The 26,392-nt window shown below is 45.0% G+C and overlaps 1 protein-coding gene across 1 annotated transcript in view; it reads right to left on the bottom strand.

Annotated features, from left to right (window-relative positions):
- The window catches only part of LOC146036598 (G-protein coupled receptor 83-like), an 89,138-nt gene that overhangs the window by 28,380 nt on the left and 34,366 nt on the right, over window positions 1–26,392 (bottom strand). Inside the window, exon 4 of the mRNA XM_083160543.1 lies at window positions 26,072–26,205. Coding sequence (XP_083016669.1) covers window positions 26,072–26,205 — 134 coding nt within the window. The remainder of the gene's footprint in view (window positions 1–26,071; window positions 26,206–26,392) is intronic.

The following is a 26,392-nucleotide window of genomic DNA, read 5'->3' as shown; positions in this document are numbered from 1 at the left end:
CAGCCCCGTGTCTCTAGCCCCCTGGGAACCGGAGATACTGCTAGGCAAAAGCTGGAACGTTTTCCCTATAAGATAACATGGGACCCGCTAATTCCGACCCCCACCCAGTTCAACGGCTGCCAGTTCTCCCTTCAGCATCACTGAAGCTTGAGGTAGATCTCAGTCGAACCCAAATCGCTGGGCCTTCAATCTGATACCAGGCTGGATCCATATGGATTAATTGGTTCCAGGGATATTGAGGTTAAACCATTTTTGTTTTATTTCTTAAATGTAATTTCATGACTGTTTATGTTCTTTGAGGGCAGATTTCTATGGAACCAAACAGCCCAATTTCACGGGACCAAAATCATTCGAAGCCAACTCGAAAGTTCTTCAATATGATACTGGTCTCATGTAAATGGGTCAGTTGGTTCCGAAGATATAGCTGGTTGGTTAAAGGCGAGGGGAGTGGTTGTCTCTCCCCCTCACACCAGAAAATGCAGGGACTAGGCTGGTGTATAAGGGGTCTGCCTGGGAATGTTCCTGCATGATCCTGGGACCATATTCCCAGGTAAATCCCTGCATTTTCTGTTGTGAAAGGGGTATTATTTCAAACAGCCGTGACCTGCAGTGCTCTGAATACAGCCGGGCAGCCCCCTGCTCTCTGCCCAGCTGTCAATGACTGTCACAACTGTAGCTTCCGCTCCAATTCTTCTCCCAGCTTTCACCTCAGCCCGCCCCCCCTTTAATCATGTGGTGCCGGTGCCCGGCGTGCTCCCCGACGTTACGCTCAACAACAGCGCGCACAATATTTCAAATGTCCACTCGGCTAGAGGGGACACCAGGAGGGCGGTGGGAGCGTGCTCTGCCCTGCGCTCCGCTCCTCTCCCCATAGAAGCAGCTGCACCGCTCTCCATCTCTCCCTGCAGCAGCAGCGAAGGCTCATATAAAAATTTACAGTAAGTGGCACTTTTGGGGGCATTGCTTAAGGGATGCTACAAGTGGCGGTTTGTGGGGCATTAAGCATAATGTGTGGCTTAATGTGTAAGGGGCATTATGTTGTACAGCATCATGTGTAATGGGTACTATGGTGTTCGGCATCATGTGTAATGGGTACTATGGTGTGTGGCATCATGTGTAATGGGTACTATGGTGCCATCAAGCAAGAACCCCCTAGCAATGAGCACGTAGGTAAGCAGAACTTATGTGGCAAATATGTAATGGGCATTACGGTTTGTTATATAGTATGTAATGGGCATCATGATGTGTGGCACAATGTGTAATGGGCATTATGGTGTGTGGCCTTATGTGTAATTGGCATTACGGCGTGTGGCTTTATGTGTAATGGGTATTGATGAGTTTGCTAAAATGTGTAATGGGCATTACTGTGTATGCTCTAAAGCAGTGGTTCCCAAACTGTGCGCCGTGGCTCCCTGGGGTGCCTTGGGACACATGCAGGGGTGGTGCCCTGAGTTGGTGGTCCAGGACCAACTCAAATTTTTAATGGTCAATTATTTATAAGCATAATCAGTGCTGGTTGCAGCCAATCATAAAATTTGTACAAACAAAAGAAAATCCTGCCATTTACCACATAACTGACCCTAATAATCGCATATAAACCCAATCTAATAAAAAAAATTGTCGTAGGGGTGCCGTGAAAAAATTCTTATACTCTAGGGTGCCGTGATTCAAAAAAGATTGGGAACCCCTGCTCTAAAGTGTAATACCACACCCCTTTTTGTGATGCCACACCTCCTTCCCATGTTGGACACGCCCCCTTTTTGCCATGCGGCTACGCCGCACAAAGCTCCCCCTACTGTTATGTCTAGATCTGGGACCACCCATTACCATAATTCTAGATTTGCCTACGCATCTGACTGCACATCCCTATGTGCGATGGTGAATAGCGACAAAAATTGCATATGAATCATAAACGCAATAACACAGGAGGTTAACTTTTAGGAAGCCAAAGTTAGGGGGTAGACATCTGTCATTTTCATGGAGTGTGCCAAAAAAAAAAGTAGGCTTGCCCAAGGGTTTGAGGAAGGGTCAGACAAAAAAAGGAGAGGTGAGAACTGTCTCTTAGCTTGGGCACAAGAATATATAATGAAGGATAATATATTATGAGTATAACCGTTAAAATATAACTCTTATTGAGTGATTTTATTGAGCATTCCCTAATAGCAAAGCTGTGTCAAGACATGATGGGAATTGTAGTTTCACAAGACCTGGAGGGCCACAGTTTGGCCTAATACTGTATAAGGAGGGAGAATGTGTGCTGAGAAGACTCAGGTCTGTCTTCTACTGTACTTGTTTAATATATATACATACCTCTGAACTGTCCCGATTACATCGGAACTGTCCCGCTATTGCAGACTGTGCCACTGTCCCTCCTGCTGGTCTCCGTGTCAGAAGTAAATTTTTCTCATGCGGCCACATCATGGAACATTAGGAATTTATAGGAGTTTCACCTAGACTTGCCTACCCTCCGGAATTCAGCGTGAGGCTCCCAATTTTTACATGGCAGCCCTCCCAGTTTCCAGGGTTCCTCCGGTGAAATACAGGGAGGGTTGGCCTACATGGCAGACGTCATCAGTGCCAGCCACAGCAGGGTTGTGGGTAGGAGGTGGCCGACCTGCTCTGCGCTGCCATCAGGGAGGCAGTGTGATTGAAGGCTGGTTCAGCCGCAGCACCAGTGGAAGATCAGGGGAAGATCGGGTGGCGCAACTGCTCAGCTCTTGGCAGCCAGGGCTTCCATGAGGCTGACCCCACCCACCAGACTGCCTTGCTCTCCCTGCTACAGCTCCTCTTCCTGCTTTATGATGCCTTTCCCACCACACTGCTCAGGTGGCTATAGGAAACCACCACATGAAAACCAACTGGGTGAGTGTGTAGTGGGTGTAATTTTGGAGGAGGACTGTGTAAAATGCACAGCCATAATGGGAGGGGGGCTGTGTATAATGCACATTCAAATGGGGGGTGGGGGTGGGGAGGGGGACTGTCTATAATGTACTTGGTGTAATATGGGGGAAGGGTCTGTGGGGTCTGTGTATAATGTACTTGGCGTAATATTGGGGGAGAGGGTTGTGCTGATGTGGTTATGATGCCAGCAATTAGCATGCCTACAGCTGAACACCTGGTTTCGGAATCCCAACTGGCATAGGAATTCCCCCCCCCCCCCCGAGTGACAATAGGTGGAGCTAGACACGCACTCAACAGCTTTGCTACCATCTAGAATCTCCCTGAAACTATTTTTGAGGCAAGTATGGTTACACCACATTCCCAGTGGCAGCAGCTTTTCATACATATTGCATCTATCTACATATCGGCATCTGTTCAGTGTGGGTTGGGGAGCAGGGAGGCTGCCCATAGTGATCCACAAGTCTGCCAAGCTCAACAGCTGTTTCGGTATGCTACCATCGCCAGGAGCATAAATATATTTACTGTATGTAAACTTTTCTGTAACAGTTTTGTATATATGTAACTTTGTTGTATGCTATCTCCCCTTTCTACAAATACAACATTCCAGAATTATTGAGGAGACATAGAAATAAAATATAATAAATATAATAATGAAAGTAATAATGGCCCTTATTCTGATCGGTGCGGCCGGATCCGATTATGCGTCCAGGACCGTGCGTGCGAAACCCCGCCTTCCATACGGATCGCCAACTCCGTCCGTACGCGGTAAGAAGCTGGCCGAACGGACCGCACGTGTATTTTTTACGGAATACGCCTCCTCCATCTAAGGGAACCTCCCCCATCATTCGATGGTCGCAGACCATCGAATGCAGGACCGAGTGCTCCACCATCTCCCGCAACCTCAGACCACACGGACATTTCTCCGTGCAAAAGCGGGCGGGCAGCTGACATCCGGCGATGTCATATGTCCGCCCCCTACACGTGCGTCACGGCCACATTACCATACGTAAGCCCAGCGTTTGCATGGGGACGCCCATGAAACGCGGGGCGTATGCATATGGTAATGAGCCCAAATAGCCCTTCACGCCCCTCTCCACCCACTGTTCGGAGTGTTCACATATCATGCGGGATTTGGCCGTGCGTCCCGCTCGCACATGCGCAGAGACGCCTCTGCACATGCGCAGATACAAAACATCGGCGGGCCGAACGCACGCGGATATATCCGCACCGACCAGAATAAGGGCCAATGTGAGATCATTTAAAAATAATCCCATTGTACTGTATGTCCCATTAAAAGTCTCAAAAAGACCAATCTACTATAAATCTCTTGGATACACTGGTAATTGTATTGACCACATCCCACAGAGATATTCTTCTGTCAATATCACATGACGTCATATGATATGCATGTTTTACCCAGACCTATCAATTAGATATTCTTTTCTGTGCATCTATAAATATTCTGAATGCATACTCATTGCTGCGCTACATCCCAGTACAGTACAGTAACAGCCTGTACACAAAGAAAACAGCTTGTCATTTCTTAGATCATGCTGTGTGTGCAAGATGATATGCTCTTCATATCCGTTATACCGATAAAAGCACTCAAGGGTACATTCACAATAGAATAACTAAACAATACTGTGCTTAAATGTTCAAATACTAAGGCAAGCAATGCTTTTTTCGCAGCAGGGGAACGCCCAGCGTTTTATGGACCCCCCCCCCCCCGCCTAATGAATATACCGGGCATTTATTCCCTGGGAATGCAGGAGGGTCATTGCCTGCTCGGGACAGGTGTCTGACATCACATTACATCAGGCCCGCCCCCTTTGTGGCCGTCTCCGTCGTTAATAAAAATTCAGACTCACTTTTATTACCGAAGGGGAAAAAATTATTTGATTTCTCTCCCTTTTGGCCGCGTATGTGTGTTCTCATACATTGCATGCTAGCGAGGGGATGCGGGCAGCAGGGGTCGTGGGTTTGGCAGGAGGGTGGTGCTGACTTTTTTTTGATAGGCTGCGAGTAAACACAGCCTAGCAAGCAGGTCTGAATCAGGCCCTTTACTCCCATGGAGGTTCATTCATCATGGGGTGGAAGATGAATAGAAACCGTAATATTATAGGCTTCTGCTACTTAGACATCATTCTGAATAGTGGTACATAGAAACATAGAATTTGACAGCAGATAAGAACCACTTGGCCCATCTAGTCTGCCCCGTTTTTAAACATGTTACCTCAAACCATATTTGATCCTTATTTTTTGTAAGGATATCAATATGCCTATCCCAAGCATGGTTAAATTGTACTACTGTATTTGCCTCTACCACCTCTGATGGGAGGCTATTCCACTTATCTACTACTCTTTCTGTGAAGTAATTCTTACTCACATTTCCCCTGAATCTTCCTCCCTCTAGTTTCAGTGCTTGTCCTCGTGTTCTGTTGCTCCTCTTCCTGTGAAGAATGTCTCCCAACTGTACCTTGTTAAAGCCTTTGATATATTTGAAAGTTTCTATCATGTCCCCCCGTTCCCTTCTCTGCTCTAAACTATACATATTGAGATCTGTTAGTCTTTCCTGGTACGTTTTGTGATGTAGGCCATGCACCATTGTAGTTGCTCTTCTTTGTACAGTCTCTAATGTATTTATATCCTTCTGGAGATATGGCCTCCAGAACTGAACACAGTACTCTAAATGAGGTCATACCAATGACCTATACAGTGGCATTATTACTTCTTTCTACTGGTGATACCTATCCCTATGCAACCAAGCATCTGACTTGCCTTCTTCATTGCTTTGTTACATTGCCTACCTGCCTTTAACCCCTTCCCGACATATGACGTAAATGTACGTCATATGCCGGTTGCGGGGGAATCAAGCCAGTTCACGGAGTGAGCTGGCTTGAAAGAGAGCAGGTAATGGCTGTATATTACAGCCAGGTACCTGCTCTCACGGCCACGAGCGGCGAGTTCGCCGATCGTGGCCGTTTAACCCTTTAAGCACCGCGGGCAAAGCGCCCGCAGTGCTTAAATAGCTGATCGGAGGGGGGGCGCCCCCCTCCGGCGCCGATCGGGGACCCGCGGCGAGATCGGAGGGTGCCGATCGGTTGCCATGGTAGCCAGGGGTCTAATGTAGACCCCTGTGCTGGCCATGTCAGCATTCCTATTACATCCTGCCTGAGGCAGGATGTAATAGGAAGTGCTGAAAATCACTATGTTCAGCCATAGAGCTCTATGGCTGAACCTAGTACAGGCGATCGCGCCCCCTAGTGGTCAAGTACACTAGGGGGCCTTGTAGTAAAAGTAAAAAAAAAAAAATAATAAAGTTAAAAAAAAAAAAAAAAATATTAAAAGTTCAAATCACCCCCCTTTCCCCATTTCACAAATAAAAATAAATAAAAAATAAAAAAATAAACATATTTGGTATCGCCGCGTTCCTAAAAGTCTGATCTATTAAAATATAACATTAGTTATCCCGCACGGTTAAAGGCGTAAACGGAAAATAATTCCCAACGCCAAAACTACGTTTTTTGGTCGCATCGCCTACCCAAAAAAATGTAACTAAAAGAGATCAGAAAGTCGCACATATCCAATAATGGTATTAATTAAAAAGTACACTTCAGCCCGCAAAACATGAGCCCTCACCCAGGTCCGTAGGTGGAAAAATAAAAAAGTTATAAGCCGCAGAACATGGCGACGCGACGCAAATTAGAAAAACCGTAAAATTTTCTATTTTTTTTTTTTGTGGTAAAACGTAACGAAAACTATATAAGTTTGGTATCACCGGAATCGTAACGACCCATAGAATAAAGATAACCCATCATTTTAAACGAACTATGAACTCCAAAAAAACCGTAACCAGCGCAAAATTGTGGAATGGCGTTTTTTTTTTTTTTTTTACCCCACATTGAATTATTTCCTGATTCCCCAGAATATTATACGGTATAGTAAATGGTACCATTAAAAAGTACAACTTGTCCCGCAAAAAAAAAGCCCTCATGTGTCTATATAGCCGGAAAATTAAAAAAGTTACGCTTATTTGAACGCGAGGAGGAAAAAAAAAAAAAAAGTTAACAAAAAAGGCCCCGTCGGGAAGGGGTTAAGTCCCCTGAAATAGTGACACCTAGATCCCTCTCTTCCTCAGTAGTTTCCATTATAGTGCCATTTATACTATATTTAGTCTTTGGATTTTTGAGACCCGAGTGCATGATTTTGCATTTTTTGGCATTAAACTGTAGTTGCCATGCTCTTGACCATTCCTCTAATGCAGCAGTTCTCAAACTGTGGGTCCTGACCCCAAAGTGGGTCCCAACCTTCTCAGCATGGGGTCGCGACTCCATGTTGCTGACCATCAGACTAATTACTTTTCTAATCTCAGTCAGTGATCAAGGAGTCTGAGAAATCTGTTGAATTGTCGGTTATTTTTGGCTCCTCCCATCATATTGTGCCTCCATAATGCTGCCATGTATGTGCTGTCTGCTTACTACACATGTGATGTGATGACCCTCTGCAGTAACTTGCTGGGGTCCTGTCATTATTTTTATTGTCTGATGGAGTCCCAGAGCAAAATAGTTTGAGAACCACTGCTCTAATGTACCTAGATCATCAATCATTTGTTTTACCCCTCCTGGTGTGTCTACCCTGTTGCGTACCTTTGTGTCATCTGCAAAAAGGCACATTTTACCCTTAATTCCATTTGCAATATCACCAAAAAGATATTACTGTAAGTAGCACTGGTCCAATTACAGTTCCCTGTGTTACCCCACTTGTAACCTTTCCCTCCTTTGACTGTACTCCTTTTTACTATAACTCTCTGTTTTTTGTCCTGCAACCACGCTCTTATCCATTCAACTATCTTAAAATCCAATCCAAAGCTTTCAAGTTTATTTAACAGTCTGCTTACTAAAAAGCCTTACTAAAGGTTTTTGACACTCTATAAAGATACTCTATAAAGTATGATATTGTGCTGAGATGTACCTTGATACTACTGTATTTATAATTATTCTTTTTTAATTTGATTTTAGATGTAATAATCACAAGTTTCATGTGGTCACCTTGTTCATATACTATTTTCATGCATTTAGCGCCAAACTCTGTTACAGCATAAGATTGATAGGAGATTCTAAAGGTAATTTTGAAAGACCCTACTGACATGTCCATGAGAAAAGTTAGTTCCATAACATTCTGGTGGGTCCAAGTCTCTCTCCTTTCTTCCTTAATTATACTGATTTACTATTATCTTATTGGGGGATGCAGTTTAAATCCCGGCGGTCGGGATCCCGGCGTTCAGAATCCCGACCCTGGAATCCCGACCGCCGAAATCCCGACACTTTCTCCCTCCGTGGGACACACCCCTGGAGGGAGAATAAATTAGCGTGCCGAGCGTAGCGACTCACCGGGTCTGCTGTGTGGCGAGCGCAGCGAACGCGCAAGGGGGGGCGATCCACGTTCCCATTTGTCGGGATTTCGGCGGTCGGGATACCGGCGTCGGGATTTTGAACACCGGGATCCCGACCGCCGGGATTTCATACTGAATCCCTTATTGGGTTATAGAGTTGCTGTTGAGATCTTAAAATCAATATTTTTAAATGACTGATTATTTTGACCCTTTTATTAACTATTCACTATTTGTGTTGTCATTGATATATCTCAGTGGAACAATGGCTAAAATGAAACTATTTATCTACACTGATAAAACACTGCCCATATTATTTTGGATAAAGGCTACACTTGCAAAATGTATTACATACACATCATCTACTGATTACAGCAACCTCCAACACTAGTGTGATATTACTAACCTGCTTATAACCCTTTACTTGGTATGCATGTACATATTCTGTCATCTAATATGTATACAAAACTTGGATGGCTCTATACCCCTAATATCCCTTTCACACTGACAAATATTTCTAAATAATAAACATGAATACGCAACAACCTGGTAAACTGTTCAGTGTGAAAGGGTCCTAGAAGATGGTCGTGAGTCCAGGGGCAGTGTGAACCCAGGTCCCGTTCACTGCGGTGTAAAGGCGCCGCAGGGAGATGCTGACATTTCCCAGCGCTGCCCTGGCCCCATCTCCCAATTACGTCACCCGTCTGGCTTTATGCTGGTCGGGACGGCTAGTGTGAAAGTGCTTGCAAGCCGGGTCGCAACTATGATTTTGGACCCAGCTTGCAAGCGCTTTCCAGAGTGAAAGGGATATAAATGCTGTCTATGCCTATTATTAATTATTGAGATTTATTTTGTAATACAGCCAACTTTAACACACCATTGTGAAATGTTAGCCGGTTTAATGAAAAATCGGAATGTGTGGCCCCCAGAACGCCGGAACAGATTGGCTCCTTGTAGCAAACGTTGCCATTCCAGAGCTTGTAGTGGTACACGCACGCAAGTTTTTTTTCTGAGTACCTGGAAACCCCCTTGCCGTACAATCAATCAAGCCTGCTGATGATAGTTTTTTAATAGCGGAGCTGAAGGGAACACAGGGAGGCGGCTGTGTATGTAATGCTGTTTAGCTGCATGTAGGTGGCACTGCAGTGTACAGCTCCTTGGCTCTCAGGCAGCAGTTCCACTTGGGGCTGTGAGACAGAGCTACTGCTGGAATGGCTGGGAGAGGCTGACTCTCCAGGTGTGTGTCCTTTGTTGTGGGTGCAGGTGGCAGAGACATGGGCAGGAAGGGGTGAGGAGTGTGGGCACCTTTAATACATTACTGTATGCTGGCCCAATGAGCACAATGATGTCTTGGTAAATGCAGTGGGGGTGTGGGGTGAAATCTAGGGTATTCGCCGGGGTGGTGCCACAAGGACTTGGTAAGCTGCGTGCTTTGTAGCTTACAGAGTCAATTAGAATCACCCCCTAAAGCTGATTTCAACTCTCAGGGGAGAAGAGGTGCCCCCTTGGGAGCAGGATCCCTGTGACGGATGGCTCCATTGCCTCCCAGAGTTATGCCTCTGCCTGTTTCTATGTATGGTTTGTATGCCATGTGTGTGTGTGGGGGTGTGTGTGTGTTTGTATGGTATGTCTAAGTGTATGTTTGGTAAGTATTAGCAACATTTCCAGGTCACGCATACACACACACACACACATATAATTATTATTATCTTTTTTTTTTATAAATTTGTATTATGATTTTAATTTTAGACCTACGGGCCCCCCTGTCTTAAGTGCCCTGGGCACTCCAAGACCTTAATCCAGCTCTGCTTAGAGCTTGCAGATATCCTGGACATACACTGTGACATCTTTCACAGTGTAATAGCCACAATATCTGTACTTCTCCCCTGGGGAGGTGACATTTCCCCATTTCTTCTCTTGTGAAGGAACAAGGGAAATGTACTTTGGATGGCCGCAGCAGGTATACACTGCCCAATATGGCTGACTTTCAACTTTGAAAATACTGCAGCAGACGAACATGCTGCACAATCTAGCACGACTATCTGATCAATATTTTTGGATCAGCCATCTGCATACACTCTACATTTATCTGCCTGATCCATCAATATTGGTCGGATCGGAGAGATAATTGTAGCGTATATGCCCAGTATTACTGACCCTTGCCCCTTCTTTTTCTGTCATGTCTTTTCTTAGGTTCCTTCTTTTGTTCCATATTTTACCATTCTCTAAACACTAGCTCTCTGTCTGTATAGTTGATCGGTGCAGTGCACAAGTAGCTTCTCAGTTCCCTGGCATACTGGATTCAATGTGTTCAAACCAGGTTACTTCATTAATGGAGTAGCAAGGTTTTGCATTTGTGATAGGGCAATTGCTGGGTGCGATGAGATGTGCGCTCCCACACAAATCTCATCGCACAGCTCAAAAAGTATAGCCCTGTACACACGGGCAATATATCGTAGAGTGATATATCGCTCAAGCTGAGCGATATATCGCTCGGTGTCCCATTTGCATCAGCGACCAGAGATGGTCACTGATGAAAAAGAAACTGCCGGGGGTGCCCAGCAGTGGAAATCAGCTAGTCACAGGAGCAAGCTCCTGCGACCGGCGATCACTATGTTCACGCCTCTCAGGGGCGTGATTGGTGTCCTGTTATGTCAATCATGGATATCGTATTGTGATAGGTCCATGCTCTGTACATGAAATTGCCAAGATGCCGGTCTGAATGAGAGGGATATATATATATATATATATATATATATATATATATATATATACACGTGTGGGGCGGACCGGCACTCAGTTCCTAAATGGATATGCTGTGCTGCGGTGCCTTCCGATGCATAGTATGTAGGAAAAAACAATAATGGCGGCACTCGAGTGCCGCCATTATTGTTTTTTCCTATATATATATATATATATATATATATATATCTATCAGCGGAAACCTTAAGGTGCCCATACACGGTGCAATTATTATATACAATTTGGACTAGATCGCATTGCATCGCATAGGTTTTGCAATGCAATGCAATGAGATGAGATCTAGTACAAAAAGTATGTGCAGCACTGAAGGTGCGTACACACAGGGCGATTTTAGCAAATATCGCCAGCGATGGGAGTGTGCTCCAGCAACGAGTGTGGAAGAATACAAGTTGTTCTCCAAAGCTGGGTCCAAATAGCAGCAAACACCAACGCGTTTCGCAGTGCTACTGACTGCTTTATCAAGGTGTCCACCTTGATAAAGCAGTCAGTAGCACTGTGAAACACATTGGTAGTTGCTGCTATTTGCACCCAGCTTTGGAGAACAACTTGTATTCTTCCACACTCAAACTGCTTCCACCACCTGCTTAATCGTCTGATCCTTGCTTCAACTTAATGGAAGTCCCTTGCCTGTTCCATCTATGGACACCTGTTCACTCGCAGTAGTGAGGACTCCCGAGTTGGCTAATTTCCACCATCTGCCTTCGGTTTGAGGACCAGTACACAACTACCAGGATACCATTAAAAGGGCTTATAAGGACTCCTCCAATCATAATGTCACCGGATCAATGCAGGTCACATGATTGGTGACTATCCAAACTGGGTCCAATCAGATATATTATTATTATTAATTCATATATTGTGTTTTAGTGTATTTTTATTAAAACAATTTTTTTATTGATTCATTGCGTATAAATAGTAATTATTTAGCGCTGCTTTTCTATATTTTCTTAATTGGGAATCTGATTGGCATGAATCCAGGTTAAGCGGCTGTGGGCATAAGAGTTTTTTGCGTAGCAATAGTACTGACCCTGGATTTGTTTACTGCATGAATTATGCTTAGGATTTGCAAAAAGTTGGGAAAGGTCACTTTCTTTTGCCCTTAATCACACAGTCAAAAAGGACTTGAGAACCACTTAGAGCACAAATAGTATGAGATTAGAAACTCTAATCCAACTGGCTTGATGAATTTTATACTTAATGATTTTTTCAGCATGTTACTTAAGGACCAAAATGGGATCTTGGTTATGGATTTTAGCGATAAAGACAGTAAGGCTAGAAGTCACTCAACTTACACAACCATTTACTGATAATCCAGCTAAACTTGGGGGAATGGTTATTTCTTGGTCCACTGGCTCAACCAATTTTACAGTTTGTTGGAAATTCAGAGAATGGAGCCCTGTACTCAATTATTTTCAGCTTGTAAGTACCCTCAATCTGATAGATATGCTAGGCCTGGACCTGGATTCGGTATGAAATGCCAGCGGTCGGAATCCTGATGGTCGAAATACTGACGCCGGAATCCCGACAATGGGGGGGGGAGGCGTGGTTCCCCCCCCCCCCTCCTTGTGGGCTCGCTGCGCTCGCCTCGCTACGCTTGGCACACTATTTTATTCTCCCTCTATGGGTGTCATGAACATTCCGACCGCCGGCATATTGACCGCATCCCCTGGACCCTCTAGGTAAAGGGGCCTACACAGGGCGATTTTAGTGCATTTTCTAAGAAATCTTTCTTTTCTTTTCCTTTTTTTGTTATGTTTCTTTTTTTATTTATTTATTTTTTCTTTTTTTTTCCTTTTCTTTTCTTTTTTTCTATTTTATTCATTATTTTTCCTTTTTATTTATTTGGTGCCCTGGAGTGGTCTGGGTGGGGTAATTTGGGGGTTAACCCCTAAATTATTAGGGACCTGTCCGAAGAGGTCGCCTTGACGAGTGGTGGGTAGGCTCATACTATTGGCCCATACTATGCTAAGAACCTCATATATTATATATAAAAAATTTAATGGTGCATGGTTCACTTGCTATTCGGTTCCTATGTTGTAATACTAAGGGGGAAATTAATAGAATGAGAGATTCAGAAAGAGAGAGATTTGGTAAGAAATCTTCAAGTTTTTTTAAAGTGGCAATCTTTTACACTGCAAAACCAGTTTGATTTTGCAGTGTAAATGATTGCCGCTTTACAAAAAGGGGAGATTTCTTACCAAATCTCTCACTTTCTGAACCTCTCATCCTATTAAATTTCACCCTAAAGGCACCCACACACTAGAACGATTTTTTGGACGATTGTCCGATTTCCGATTGATCGTTCAATATATCGACTGATAATCGGCAATAATCAGTTATTGCGATTATTGCCGATATATTGGACGATCGGTCGGAAATCGGACAAAAAATCGTTCTAGTGTGTGGGGGCCTTATGTCTCAGTTAGGTAGCACATCCCATTATTAGTTGCTAAGGTGTACAGTCCAGGCCCCTTCCTCCTGAATGTATCCTTTTATTACAAAGCACCTCTAATTTGTGCTTAAGTGCTGGAACCACTGAATACTGATAAAACCATTAACATTTTGGGCTTATTTTTGATAGCACATCTTGAATTCTCAAAAACCCCTTCACAATACAGTATGTCACCATCCATTAGGGTGACTGATACGTGAGTATATATTAGTGATGTGCAGACTAGGATTCCAGAGATCCGTTCCCCCACGGACGACATCATTCCGAGCCCGGTTCCGAGCAGCGCTCGGAGATTCCTGCCTGACACTGGTCCGTCTGAGTGGGCAGAACGTCATCGCCCGGCACCGGATTTCGCGAGGCTTTAAATAGTGGCTGCCGCACCCGCCATCTTCACTCCAGTCTAGCAGTGGGTTGGGAGAGGGTGTGATGATGCTGCTGCTGGGGCTTATACTTGAGCTAGACCTATAACGCAATATTTTTTATTCCCTGGGGCTGTCTCTCAGTGCTGCTGTGTACTCTGTTCTCCTCTCTGCTTAGGGTGAGATCACCCTAGCAAGGAGGACAGTCTAACTGTGTACTTGTAGTACTACCAGTGGCGTAACTTCCTATTTCGTGCCCCCCCCCCGCACATTTTTGGGTGCCCCCAATCCCCCTCTCTTCGGCGCCCCCCGCTGCTGTCTCTGCCGGTACCTGCCTGCCGTGCCCGGTGCCATCACGGTCCCGTCTCTCCCAGCGCTGGCTAGTGGCTCCTGCTGCTATAATGAAAAGTCTCTTAGAAAATGGCTGCCCCCATACTGCGGACAGAAAACTGTCTGCAGTATGGGGGCAGCCATTTTCTAAGTGGCCGTTTTCATTATAGAAGCAGGAGCCACTAGCCAGTGCTGGGAGAGACGGGACCGTGATGGCACCCGTGATGGCAGGTACCGGCAGAGACAGCAGCGGGTAACTATAGCCCCGCAGACCCCCGCCGCCCAAACTTTCTCTGTGCCTCCCCGCCACCGCGGGGGCTGCGGAGCTATAGTTATGCCACTGAGTACTACTGTCTCCTCTGTGCGGTCTACCTCTGGTGTGCTGTGCTGTAATTATTTTATTCGCTGGGGCTGTCTCCTTCAGCGCTGCTGTGTACTCTGTTCTCCTCTCTGCTTAGGGTGGGATCTCCCTAGCAAGGAGGACAGTTTAACTGTGTACTTAATAAGAGAAAAAGGAGGGAGATAGTAGCACTAATGACAATATATATTTTTTTGATCACTCAAATCCAGCTGCTGACTTATTTAGGATAACCAATCCTAACAGAAACAACCAAGAAGCAAAAATATAAGAGAGCGCTTGGATTTGAGGGATATATTGGGACCAGTCTATGTTATAACATATAGATACAGACAATAAAGTTTCAATATTAAAAATAATTTAATAACCAATCATAAAGGTACTGGCCGATACCGAACAATTAACAATGCAATTAAGATAAATCACAATAAAAAATTCAGGATTGCCCTGAGAAAATGAAAAAAATAATAAAAATACCAATATATATGTGTGTAATAATCCACTTAAAACAGCCTCATGTTAGTGGAGGATAAAAACATAAACCGCTGCTCCCTTGATTTGCTATTATTAGTGATCGAGGAGGCTAAGAGAGAAATGGACCTAACCAAGGCTAAAATCCAGGAACTAGAGACGCTACATACAAGTACTTTACAAGCTGACAAAGAAGCTGAATGGTTTACTAAATTAACCAAAGAGGTAGAAGCCTACAAGCAGGAACTCATCCGCTTTAAGAAAGAAAAACAACGAAAAGTCGATGATGATTACGAGCACCAGAGGGTGTATAGCTGGCTTACGGGCGCGTATAGCCAGGAGGACAGACGTCCACTATTTCGAAGGAGACTCCGCCCATCACGCAATTTGAACTCAGACTCCCAGACCACCGGCAGTGAAAGTAACCATTATGATACCAACAGAGGCCGCGGTTCTACCCCTTTAGGAGTCCGAACCAGGGCCCAAATTGCAGCCCCAAAAGACACCGCACCCGGAGGGGGGGCCAGAGGACGAGGGAGGCCAAGAGGCTCGCAAAAAAAGCCGCCAGTGAGGCGCTAAGTCCCATCTTCAATTTGTCAGCGAGGACACTGACCCAGGAGGAGGAAAGGGTCCTCGCCTTTGGACTATCGTTTGTTCCTTCTGCTCCTTTTAGTTCTTTCCAATGGACTGTAGATACGTACCGGCTCAATCGCAGTCTAAAGTTAAAAGAACATTTTAAAGATAAAGACCAAGCGAGGCCCACAGTAAATACGATCCCACCGCATCTATTAGGGTTCAAAAAGAAATCCTCATTTGAACCAACCAGCAACAATGCGGCCATTGAAGTATTTACTAATATGCTAAAAAAGGACATCCCCACAGGTAGGGAAAACATCAACCCTCAACAGTGGAACCTCACTAAGAGTGAGCGAACAGCATTAAGAAATCTTGAATCGTATCAGGATATTATAATTAGACAGTCTGATAAAGGCGGGTCAATAGTCGTACAGAACTTGTCAGACTATAGAGAGGAGACCTACAGACACCTCCATGACCATGAGACCTACCGACTTCTACCCAATGACCCTACCTTGCTATATAAAAAGGAAGTGGACAGCTTCTTAAAGTACCTTGTGACAAACGAATTTATCACAGAAGCATGCTGTGCATGCCTGACGGTGGAACACCCCATAAGACCACTATTATACACAATCCCAAAGGTTCACAAGAACCCCACGAGACCGCCGGGAAGGCCCATTATATCGGCCAGGGGGTCGATCTACCAACCCATTGCAGTGTTCCTGGATGGTTACCTACAACCGGTGGTCCAAGCTAAACCCACCTTCCTTAAGGATACTTCTTCCTTGCTTCGGTTACTAGAAAAGATTGCGGACATTCCTGAACATGCACTACTGATATCTCTGGTCGTCAGTAACCTGTATACCTGTATTCCCCATACCATGGGTCTACAGGCGGTCAGACGTGCACTGGTGAATAACAGACACTACATAGGCCCGGACATTGATGTGTTTATGCAGCTGTTGGAAATGGTGCTGTCCAACAATTATTTCTTTTGTGATGGCAAGTTTTACTTGCAGCTCAGGGGCGTGGCCATGGGGTCCAACGTGGCTCCGTCAGTGGCCAATTTATTTATGTGTGATGTGGAGCAAGACGTATTTTTTGGCAACAGGGTGGTAGTAGAGAATATACTTGCATACCATCGATACATTGACGATGCCCTTCTGATATGGGCAGGTACCAGTACAGCATTTGAAGAGCTCATTTCATCCCATAATGCCACAGACCATCCAGTGAAGTTCACATTCTCACTGGATAAGGACAGTGTGAACTTCCTGGATTTGAATATCACCAAAGTGCAGGGAAAATTGACCACTAAGGTCTATTCCAAACCAACAGACAGAAACAATCTGCTGTTGGCAACTAGTGCACACCCCTAGGCAACCAAAATGTCATTACCATACAGCCAATTTTTACGCGCCTTGAGAATTACCAGCAACAGGGAGGAAGCCCTTGTACAAGTTGACATCATGCTGAAGAAATTTCTAGAGAGGGGATATGACCTAACGTCCCTTGAGACCATTAAAAACAAGGCACTTAAAATTCCCCGTGACCAGCTGTTAAGCATAAAACAACATCAGAACAAGTCCATCAAACCTACTATTATGTGGCCCAACACGTTTACACATATGTCCCCTAAAATCAAACAGACGGTGAAGAAATATTGGCCGGTAATACAGGCTGATACATCGCTGAAACTACAAAACACCAACCTTATGCCATGTTATCGCAAAGGAAGCAGTTTGCAAGACCGTCTAGTACATACGGACATAACAGGGAGAGGGGCCACTAATGCCCATACATTCATTCCTGCAGGCAGGAATGGGTGTTACAAATGCCCGAACTGTGTAACATGTGGATATATGCAAACTGGGCCCAGCTTCAATCATCCATTTTCTGGCAGGAAATATAACATTAACTATAGGTTGACATGTACCAGTAGGTACGTAATATATGTTATTTCCTGCCCATGTTCGCTACAATATGTCGGGAAGACAGAACGACAATTTCGCGAACGAATGGCCATGCACAGGTCCTCAATAAAAGCCGCTCTTATAAAAGGAACCAGTGAACAGCCTGTGGCCAGGCACTTCGCTGCAGCCGGCCACAATGTCTCGACCATCAGACACCGCATAATAGACCATGTCCCACCCTCTAATAGGGGTGGGGACAGAGGAAAAAAGTTGTTACAAAAAGAGAGTGCCTGGATACACAGGTTGGGCACCCTGGCACCCAGGGGCCTGAACGAGTATTTGGGGCTCAGCTGTTTTCTATGAAAGATGTTCATACATAGAATAGTACACATTGGCAGTCAGGATCTATCTTGGTGAAAAATGCCTCAGTATACTTATGCCCCAAACACCAAACTCTCCTAATTCAGGAGAAAAATTTTGGATAATTTTAGTAGACCCATGTGAGAATCTACATATATACTATAAGTCGAGGGTCACAAGAGAGGGATGTTTGGGATCACAGGATTAGTTTAGCTATAAATCAATACAACCAGCATAGCTAACCATCCAATATGGAGTGATCTTAGTTAGGGCCTTTAGGAAACTGAGGCAAATTCTTTGGAGATAAATTTTAGGGGGAAACACTAGGGGTATAATATTACACGTAAAGTTTTGTACTAAGAGTCACTATATATCACAATGTAACGGGCCAGCAGAAACAGCGAGTGAACAAATCTTGACACGTTTTTATGTTTGAATATTTTTTGCACAGTATGGACGCAGGTCGTCCTCGTATTGTTAGTATAAGTGTTTTTGTATTTGCACAAACATTTGTCACCGCAGATTCTGTATTGTATTGTTGTTTACACAGGTTGCCAGGGAAACCGTGTACAGCGCCGCGACGTCACTTCCGGGCGACCGAGGCTGACGCCGGGGAGGCGGAAGTTGGAAGATCAGCGGCTTCTGCACGGACCTGAGCGCCCATAAATATGGTGAGTGTACACTGTTAGAATTGTTCTTGATAAAAGCGCTACACGCTCTGAAACGTTGCACACATCTACTGCATTTTGTGTGATTATTTGTGACCGAGTGCCGCCATCACCGCATACGTATATATATATATATATATATAAATATATATATATATATATATATACATAAAGTAGTTCTGCACTCTCACCATCCCATGTCCAATAGCGGGGTGCTTCCTCTAAGGTAGCAGCGGGCTGCACCACAAATAAATCGTTTGTATGGAAAATTCAGGTCCAATCAAGGGCACTCACCAAATATAAAGTAATGAAAATAATTTATTACCAGTCCATCTGTTCAATCACAGAGATTAGGTCAGGGGTCAATGTTTTGGCCACGAATGGTCTTTTTCAAAACAATGTAGCAATAGGCAACTGTTCAGCTCCAGAGACCAGGGTAATTATTATAAATTCTGCTGGTGCACTGCATGTACGGTTAGGTAGTAAGACACCGGTTGCTGAAAAGCGATACATTTCAAACCCAGGGGTCCTAGAGAGGTGGAGGAACTCTTCCATTTGCCACCTTAAAATTGATAGCCCCCTCCCCTCCACCCATTAGGCAATGATTTAAGCGACGGCTGCTAATAAATGAAGAATAATCACAAAATTAAACAATCAGATTACATTAATTAATTAATCATAATCACACAATCAAGCCAGATAGGGGTCTTGTTGGATGTTAAAGTGATCAAAACAGTTACACACTTGCAGACAAACTCTGTGCTGCACAAAATGCCCACCGCTCCTTAGCTGCACATGGTAAACAGTGCACGATCAAGCCAGATAGGGGTCTTTTTGGGGCCTAGTTTTTTAAACTGCCATCCTGTCTGCCGCTGCAGCGCCACTCTTACATGAGCCACGTGTTTGTGCCGCACACTTGTGTGGCTAAGCATAGTTATGCAGCTACCTCGGTGCAACCTTTTGCCCAAAAAACAATATTGTGAGGTGTTCAGAATAGACTGGAAATTAGTGGAAATGAATGGTATTGAGATTAATATAGCATAGGAGCACAAAAACCCCAAATTCTGTGATTTTAGCAGTTTTTATGCTTTTTTAACAAAAAAATCAGAACCCAAAACCCAAAAAATCCAAACACAAAACACGTAGGAGGTGTTTTGCCAAAACCCATTAGAACCCAAAACCTCAAGGTAATCAGAACCCAAAACCCGAAAAGTGGCTGGTGCACATCCCTAGTATATATGATACTAGTTAAAGACAAACTTGCAAATCACTGCTACTGCACAGGTGCATGGAAATCAATTGCTCTGTTGGCATCACTTGTCAGTTATATGTTTTAATTACAGTACTTTCACTTGTCCTTCCCTTACCCCTTCCATCTCTAATACCTATACAATATTCATGGACTTTACTTGAGAGCTTTTTATTAATAAGTCACACTGTCCTTTATTATATTTCAGAATGCTGAAATACCTAGGAATCAAGGCCATCCTGTATGGCATTGCAGTCAGATATTCTATTAATCGAGCTGTTGCAAAACTAGAGAAGTATTCTTATTTGAAGCTCAACTTTTACTTTGTGAACAAATGTTCAGCATTACAGATGCACAGATCTGTTTCCTGTCTGGCTTCACACTACATAGATCCTGCTCAACTGCAAAAAATTTTAGTTTTATTTAAGAATTAATTCAGGAATATATTTTTGTCCTAACATGTCCTAACAAGTAGTTTATTACCAAATTGCTGATACCATTTTCAATATATTGATAAAAGTTATATACAGTATTCCCTGATATGTCATGTATGATAACAAAGTAGTGGCATTTTTTGATTCTAGAATCGATATTAACCAAAGTGTCAGGTCCTGGTGATGCAGTGTTCCCGACTGTAACTGACGTGGGTCAGAGGACAGGGACAAATAGTTAAACTGGAATGGTTTAATGCAACAATGCCTAAACCAGAGAGGAAGCTGGGACACGGAGGGCACAGGCGGCTGGGAAGTTGGCTGATACTCTGACAACTAGATGGACGCAAGTCTTTTTTCAGCCTTACCAACTATGTAACTATGTAAGGGTGCAGAGTCTAAACCCATCAGTGGTCTTCAAAAGGAAGCCCCTCACAGAACTATGGATTTAGCTGCACCCAACAGGCAGGTCGCAGCCCCTTGCCAGAGTCTACCTATTCCCTGCGTGAGTGTCAGACTGGTCACCATGCAAGCAGGAGGTTGGACTGTGTACCGATGGCAAGAGGTCTCTAACTGTGTAATGATGGCAGAGGTTACGGGACTGGGTACCGATGGTCAGGCTATCGGACTGGATACCGCTGGTCAGGTTATCGGGCTGGGTACTGATATTCAAGTTATCAGGCTTGGTACTGATAGACAGGCTGAAGTATCCAAAGACTAGCAGATAGAAGCAGAAGATAGTAAATTGCAGGAGTAAATCTGGCAGTAGGAGTACCCAGGAACAGCAGCAGCACAGTCCAAGTAGCTGGTAACTGAAAGCAGCCTGGAGCCTTGAGAGAACTCTCTGCAAAAACTCAGGAAGTTAACAATTGTTCAAGGCACTGGAGGAGTGCGGTAGGCCTACTTATATCCCCCAGAGTGCCTGCTGGTTGTCAGCTGGCTGCAGCAGCAATTAGAGCAGAGCCAGGAAGAGGGTTCATCTGGTTCTACCTGCGTCATGTGATCACATCTGGGCTCACAGGGACTACTGTATAGGTGAGCAGTGGTCAGCTGATCCGAGGTGTCATGGCGGAACCCAGTGTGGTTTGTAAACAATGCCGTGCGACATGCCACCATGTGGAGAACAGACATAAGAACATCTTGCCAACCTACTCCAGGTCCACCTACTGTGGAGCAGAGCACACCAGCGGGCCGATAAGTGATGCACATGAACAGTGCGAGTACTGCGTTTCCTGACACAAATACAATATATAGAGAGTGATGCAGTTACCGGGCTGGCTGATTTCTGGCTTCAGTCTCTGTCTGCAAGGTCTCATGAGTTACGTTGGAAATAGTGTATGGAACAGCCTGGAAATGTGATGCTGCTGCCCTTAATTAATAACAATACAAAAAAGACAGAAATTATGTGTGTGTGTGTGTGTGTGTGTGGGGGGGGGGGGGGGGGTAGGAGTATGTGTGCCCCCTCCCCTGGATGTGCCTATAAGTATGCCTGTCTACTGTATGTCATCCTGGGGTGTCAATGTCCCTTTTGTGTTCTCATCTACATTTTCCACACTCTTCCATTTCCCTGCCAATGCCAATATTTTTTACTTTGCACAGTCCAAATCAGACAGAGGAGCCTTTGCTGTCATTGGCCACAATATCTCTACAATACTGTCTGTTTGCAGTCCCTACAGCTCCAGACTGATGGACTGCCCTCACCATGGACCACAATACATCCCAGTCTGTCACAAGAGATACCAGTGGCTATAGAACTGTATAATGTGCTGAAATGACGACATTTACTGTGTCTGTTATGTGAGTACTTCATGACACATGATTCTGGTGGCATTGGAGTGTTTACATAGCTCACAACTTTTGATTGTAGGCAGTCGGGAGTTGCTGCTCAGGAGGTATGATCTCAACCCAAATGGTGCAAGGTGTCAGGAGGAATAGGCAGGGCCTTGTGCAAAGGGGAAGGGCATAGTGCCATGACCTCATTGTGATCATTTAGCGGGCATGCCCAGTTCTATCTTAGCAGCTGGGCAGCACCAAGCTCCCCTCCCTTCATAATCTATTCAGTGATCACTGGCTGGGCAGTGCAGTGGTGATCATCGGTTCCCCCAACTGTCCGTCCCCCCGAATGTACAGGAAGGGTTAAAACTGCACTAAAAATCAGGAGTGTGGCAATGAGAATAATAAAATCATACATTTAATATAATTCAAATAACATACATCATGATCAATGGGTAAATAATAATTGAAGAAAATGATTAAAAATAAAAGTTTAAAATTAATTGCAGATATGCATTTCATGTAGAGACACTCTAACATGGTGTCATTATTTTATCTCAAACTGTAGCAAGCGGAGCTTTCCTCAGTTCACTGAATTGCTGATGGATCGCATTTGCTGTACCTGTGTATGGGGAAGCAAAATGATTTGAAACTCTGGGTGATGCCAAAGAAATCTTTGATTTCACTATAGTAACCTGTTTCTTGCATAGCACGATGCTGCGAAAATTCCATTCATCAGAACTGATGGTGTAGAGCTGCTGTGGGGATCTGGTACAAAAGCAGAACACCACTGCATGCAGTCATACTCTTCAGTGCTGTACATTACACTAACCTATCAGTCCCTGAATTACCCTGGTAACTGCCTTGATTGTTGTTCCAAAAGTAGTGTTACATTATATATATATATATATATATATATATTATATATATATATATAATCTCTTATATATTTGGCTACATCTGTCACTCAAAGTGTGTGAGTGTGTGTATAATGCTGGGTGGAGCCTCTGACCCACATGACTGACTCACATGACAAAGACCAGCCCATGACCAGCCCAGTGAGCCCACAGACAGTGCCAGACACCCTCTGCCTCCCCATGTTGCCCAGCACTGCTACTCCACAGCCACCAGGTGAGCGCCCCCCTCCCGCGATTTGTGGCAAAAACACACACCCACCCCCGCGACACCCCCCTCCCGCGATTCGCGGCAACCCCCCGCGACCCACCTCCCTCCCGCGATTCGCGGCAAAAACACCCCCCCTCCCGCAATTCGCGGCAAAACCCCCCCGTGACCCTATCTTCCGCGATTCGCGGCAAACACCCCCCCCGCGACCCCCCCTCCCGCGATTCACGGCAAAAACACCCCCTCCCCCGCGACCCCCCCTCCCGTGATTCGCGGCAAAAACAACCCCCTCACGACCCCCCCTCCCGTGATTCGCGGCAAAAAGACCCCACTGCGAGCCCCCCTTGCGCGATTCACGGCACACAACCCCCCGTGACCCCCCTCCCGCGATTCGCGGCAGCCCCCTGCCCCCCCCCCCCGCAATTCGCAGCAGCCCCAGGATTAAATGGCACATGCAAAACACTGACATGGCTATGCTCGACAATGAAAAAGGTTGACATGAGTTTTTGAAGATTTATTTTTCATTTTTTTATGTTTTCATATTCATTGTCATGTGTCGACATGGACACCAATGAAGCTGCTAGGCGAAGCGTACGCCGACTGTACACTTCGTGGCTTCTCCCCCTGCTCCCCCTACCCCACTTGAATGCATTTTGATCTGCTTTCTTTCCTTAGCGGTATAGGTGGCGGTTCCCGCATATACGAGTCTGCCCGGCAGACACGCGCTGTGTGTGACGTCCACACAGCGCCTACCTGTCTCCCGGCGAGCTAACCACGCCGCAGCATATTATACTGTTAACTTACGGCCTCATATGTAAATATCGGGCTGCCGTACTCGTGGCAACCCGTGGCTAGTATTGCTATCTTCTCACGGAATATTGAATATTGGCTAGTGGAATCCACACTAAATTATAGGTGGGGACCGCAACCAACGGCATTAACCTAAGATTCATACACACTAACGAATCTGGGCAATCTATTGGCCAGATCGCTTGCTATGATTTCCCTGACTGAGTGTTTATTTCAAACAAGCAAAAACCTAGCCACCATTAACAGTATCATTTAGGTGATTATCACCAGAAATTACCATCTACATAAGGAAAAATTGTGCACTAACACGTGTATACTGGTAATATTTGAATAAACCAGTTCAACCACAGATAAAAAAATCAACACATTTATAAATAATAAAGTTTATTATAAAACTTGCATGGGACAGGGGGGTCCCACATTGTGAGGATTTAATTATCCTTTTTATTCCAATGTCCATGTATGTGTATGTGTATATGTATTGTGTCTTTTATTTCGCTTAATTTTATCAAGTATCAATTAAAAGTTACATTTTATTCTTTCTTTCTTTGGTGCACCACATAGAGACATTCTCCAGTTGCTTTTTGTCTCTTCAAAAACCATCATGTTCTGCTTTAACTAATTAGTGTCCAGTGGTAGCACACCCTTTTGGCAATGGCACATGTTCCATAAAAATTACCTAATACAAGGGGCCATTTAAGAATTTATTAAATACTAATAACCTGTGCGATTAACACCCCCCTCTTTTTGTGTTTTACATGTGTTGACCTTTATGTGTTGATTTTGTCTTGAGGCGATTCGCGTCACCCCCCCCAGCAACCCCCCTCCCGCGATTCGCGGCACCCCCCCTCCCACAATTCGTGGAAACCCCCCTCCGGAACCCCCATGAACCCCGTCCTCCCGCGATTCGCGGCACCCACCCTTCGCGACCCCCCTCCCGCAATTCGCGGCACCCCCCCGCGATTCGCGGCAGCCCCAGGATTAAATGGCACATGCAAAACACTGACATGGCTATGGTCGACATTGAAAAAGGTTGACATGAGTTTTTGAAGATTTATTTTTCATTTTTTGAATGTTTTCATATTCATTCTCATGTGTCGACATGGACACCAATGAAGTGCCACACTTATGTCAACATTTACATGTGTTGACCTTTCTGTGTTGATTTTTTCTTGTGGCGATTCGCGTCACACAACTACCCCCCCCCCGCAACCCCCACTCCTGCGATTCATGGCACACACACACCCCCCACGACCCCCCTCCCGAGATTCTTGGCACCCCACCCCGTGACCACCCCTCCCGCGATTGGCGGCACACCCCCTGCGGCCCCTCCTCCCACAATTCTCCGCAACCCCCGCCCCCGCAACCCCTCCTCCCGCGATTTGCGGCAACCCACCCCCCCCGCCACCCCCCCTCCCGCGATTCTCTGCAACCCCTCCCGCGATTCGCAGCAACCCCCCCCCCACCCCCACAATCCCCCCTCCCGCAATTCGCGGCACCCCCCGTGACCCCCCCTCCCGCGATTCGCGGACACCCAAGTTGAAATACAGGGCATCTTTCATACAATTCTAACCATATTTCTCATATACAAACGTTCACATATTAAGGGGGCACAGCCCCTTACGACGGTGTGAAGAGCGCCCGTAGGGCGCGATGAATCACCTAGTATATATATATGCATGTTATAGTAAAGGTAAAATAGGAAGAAAAAACATACTTTTCCACCCTCCTGGAATTGCCGGAGGCTCATGAAAATCATGTCCACCTCTCGCAATTATCCCGCATTTTCCTTCCCTCTCCTCACTCCACCACCCCATAACCCCACATTACCCACTACCACATAGTTTAATGCCGGCATTTGCTGCAGTTCAGGAAAGTGGTGGGGCTAAAATGACGCCTCATCTGTACCGACCCCCCGGGGATAAAAGTAGGTTAGTATGAGAAAAGTACAAAATTTGTTATAAATAAAAACCCTTGAAGTACAGATAAATGAAACACAATGCAAATGTTTTGCCTAATCTTCAATGGTAATTTGGAACACATTGCTTTACCTATAGTAAAGACTGTATGTATGCAGTTAGTTAGTTACAATGACTCAGTATATGCTGAACGACAGGTGGATATACATCGAACTGTAGCTCACCTGTAGTTGTATTGGAACAGTTTCTGGTATATAGCATGAGGTAAAGAGAAGCATGCTGCCATAACCCAGATAATAGAGATGCTGAGGATTCCTTTGCTCAGAGACATCCTTGGCTTCAAAGGATTTAGGATTACCTAGAATTAATATATTTACATTTAATCTGACTGCATAGATGCCACTAAACTAACATAAGCAATTGTAACAAATTACATTGTGAAGTACAGAAATTGTCAAAAAGGCCAAATACCCAGTGAGCACCCCCCACTGTCAGGCAGAAATATAACCTTGAACATTTCACATGGTCTTTTAAGTGCAGCCAGT

Source organism: Crinia signifera, chromosome 9 (genome assembly GCF_055691185.1).
Source record: "Crinia signifera chromosome 9, ASM5569118v1, whole genome shotgun sequence".
NCBI classification, from domain to species: domain Eukaryota; kingdom Metazoa; phylum Chordata; class Amphibia; order Anura; family Myobatrachidae; genus Crinia; species Crinia signifera.
Note: the sequence above shows the minus strand (reverse complement) of the source record. Positions and strands in the feature narration are given on the sequence as shown.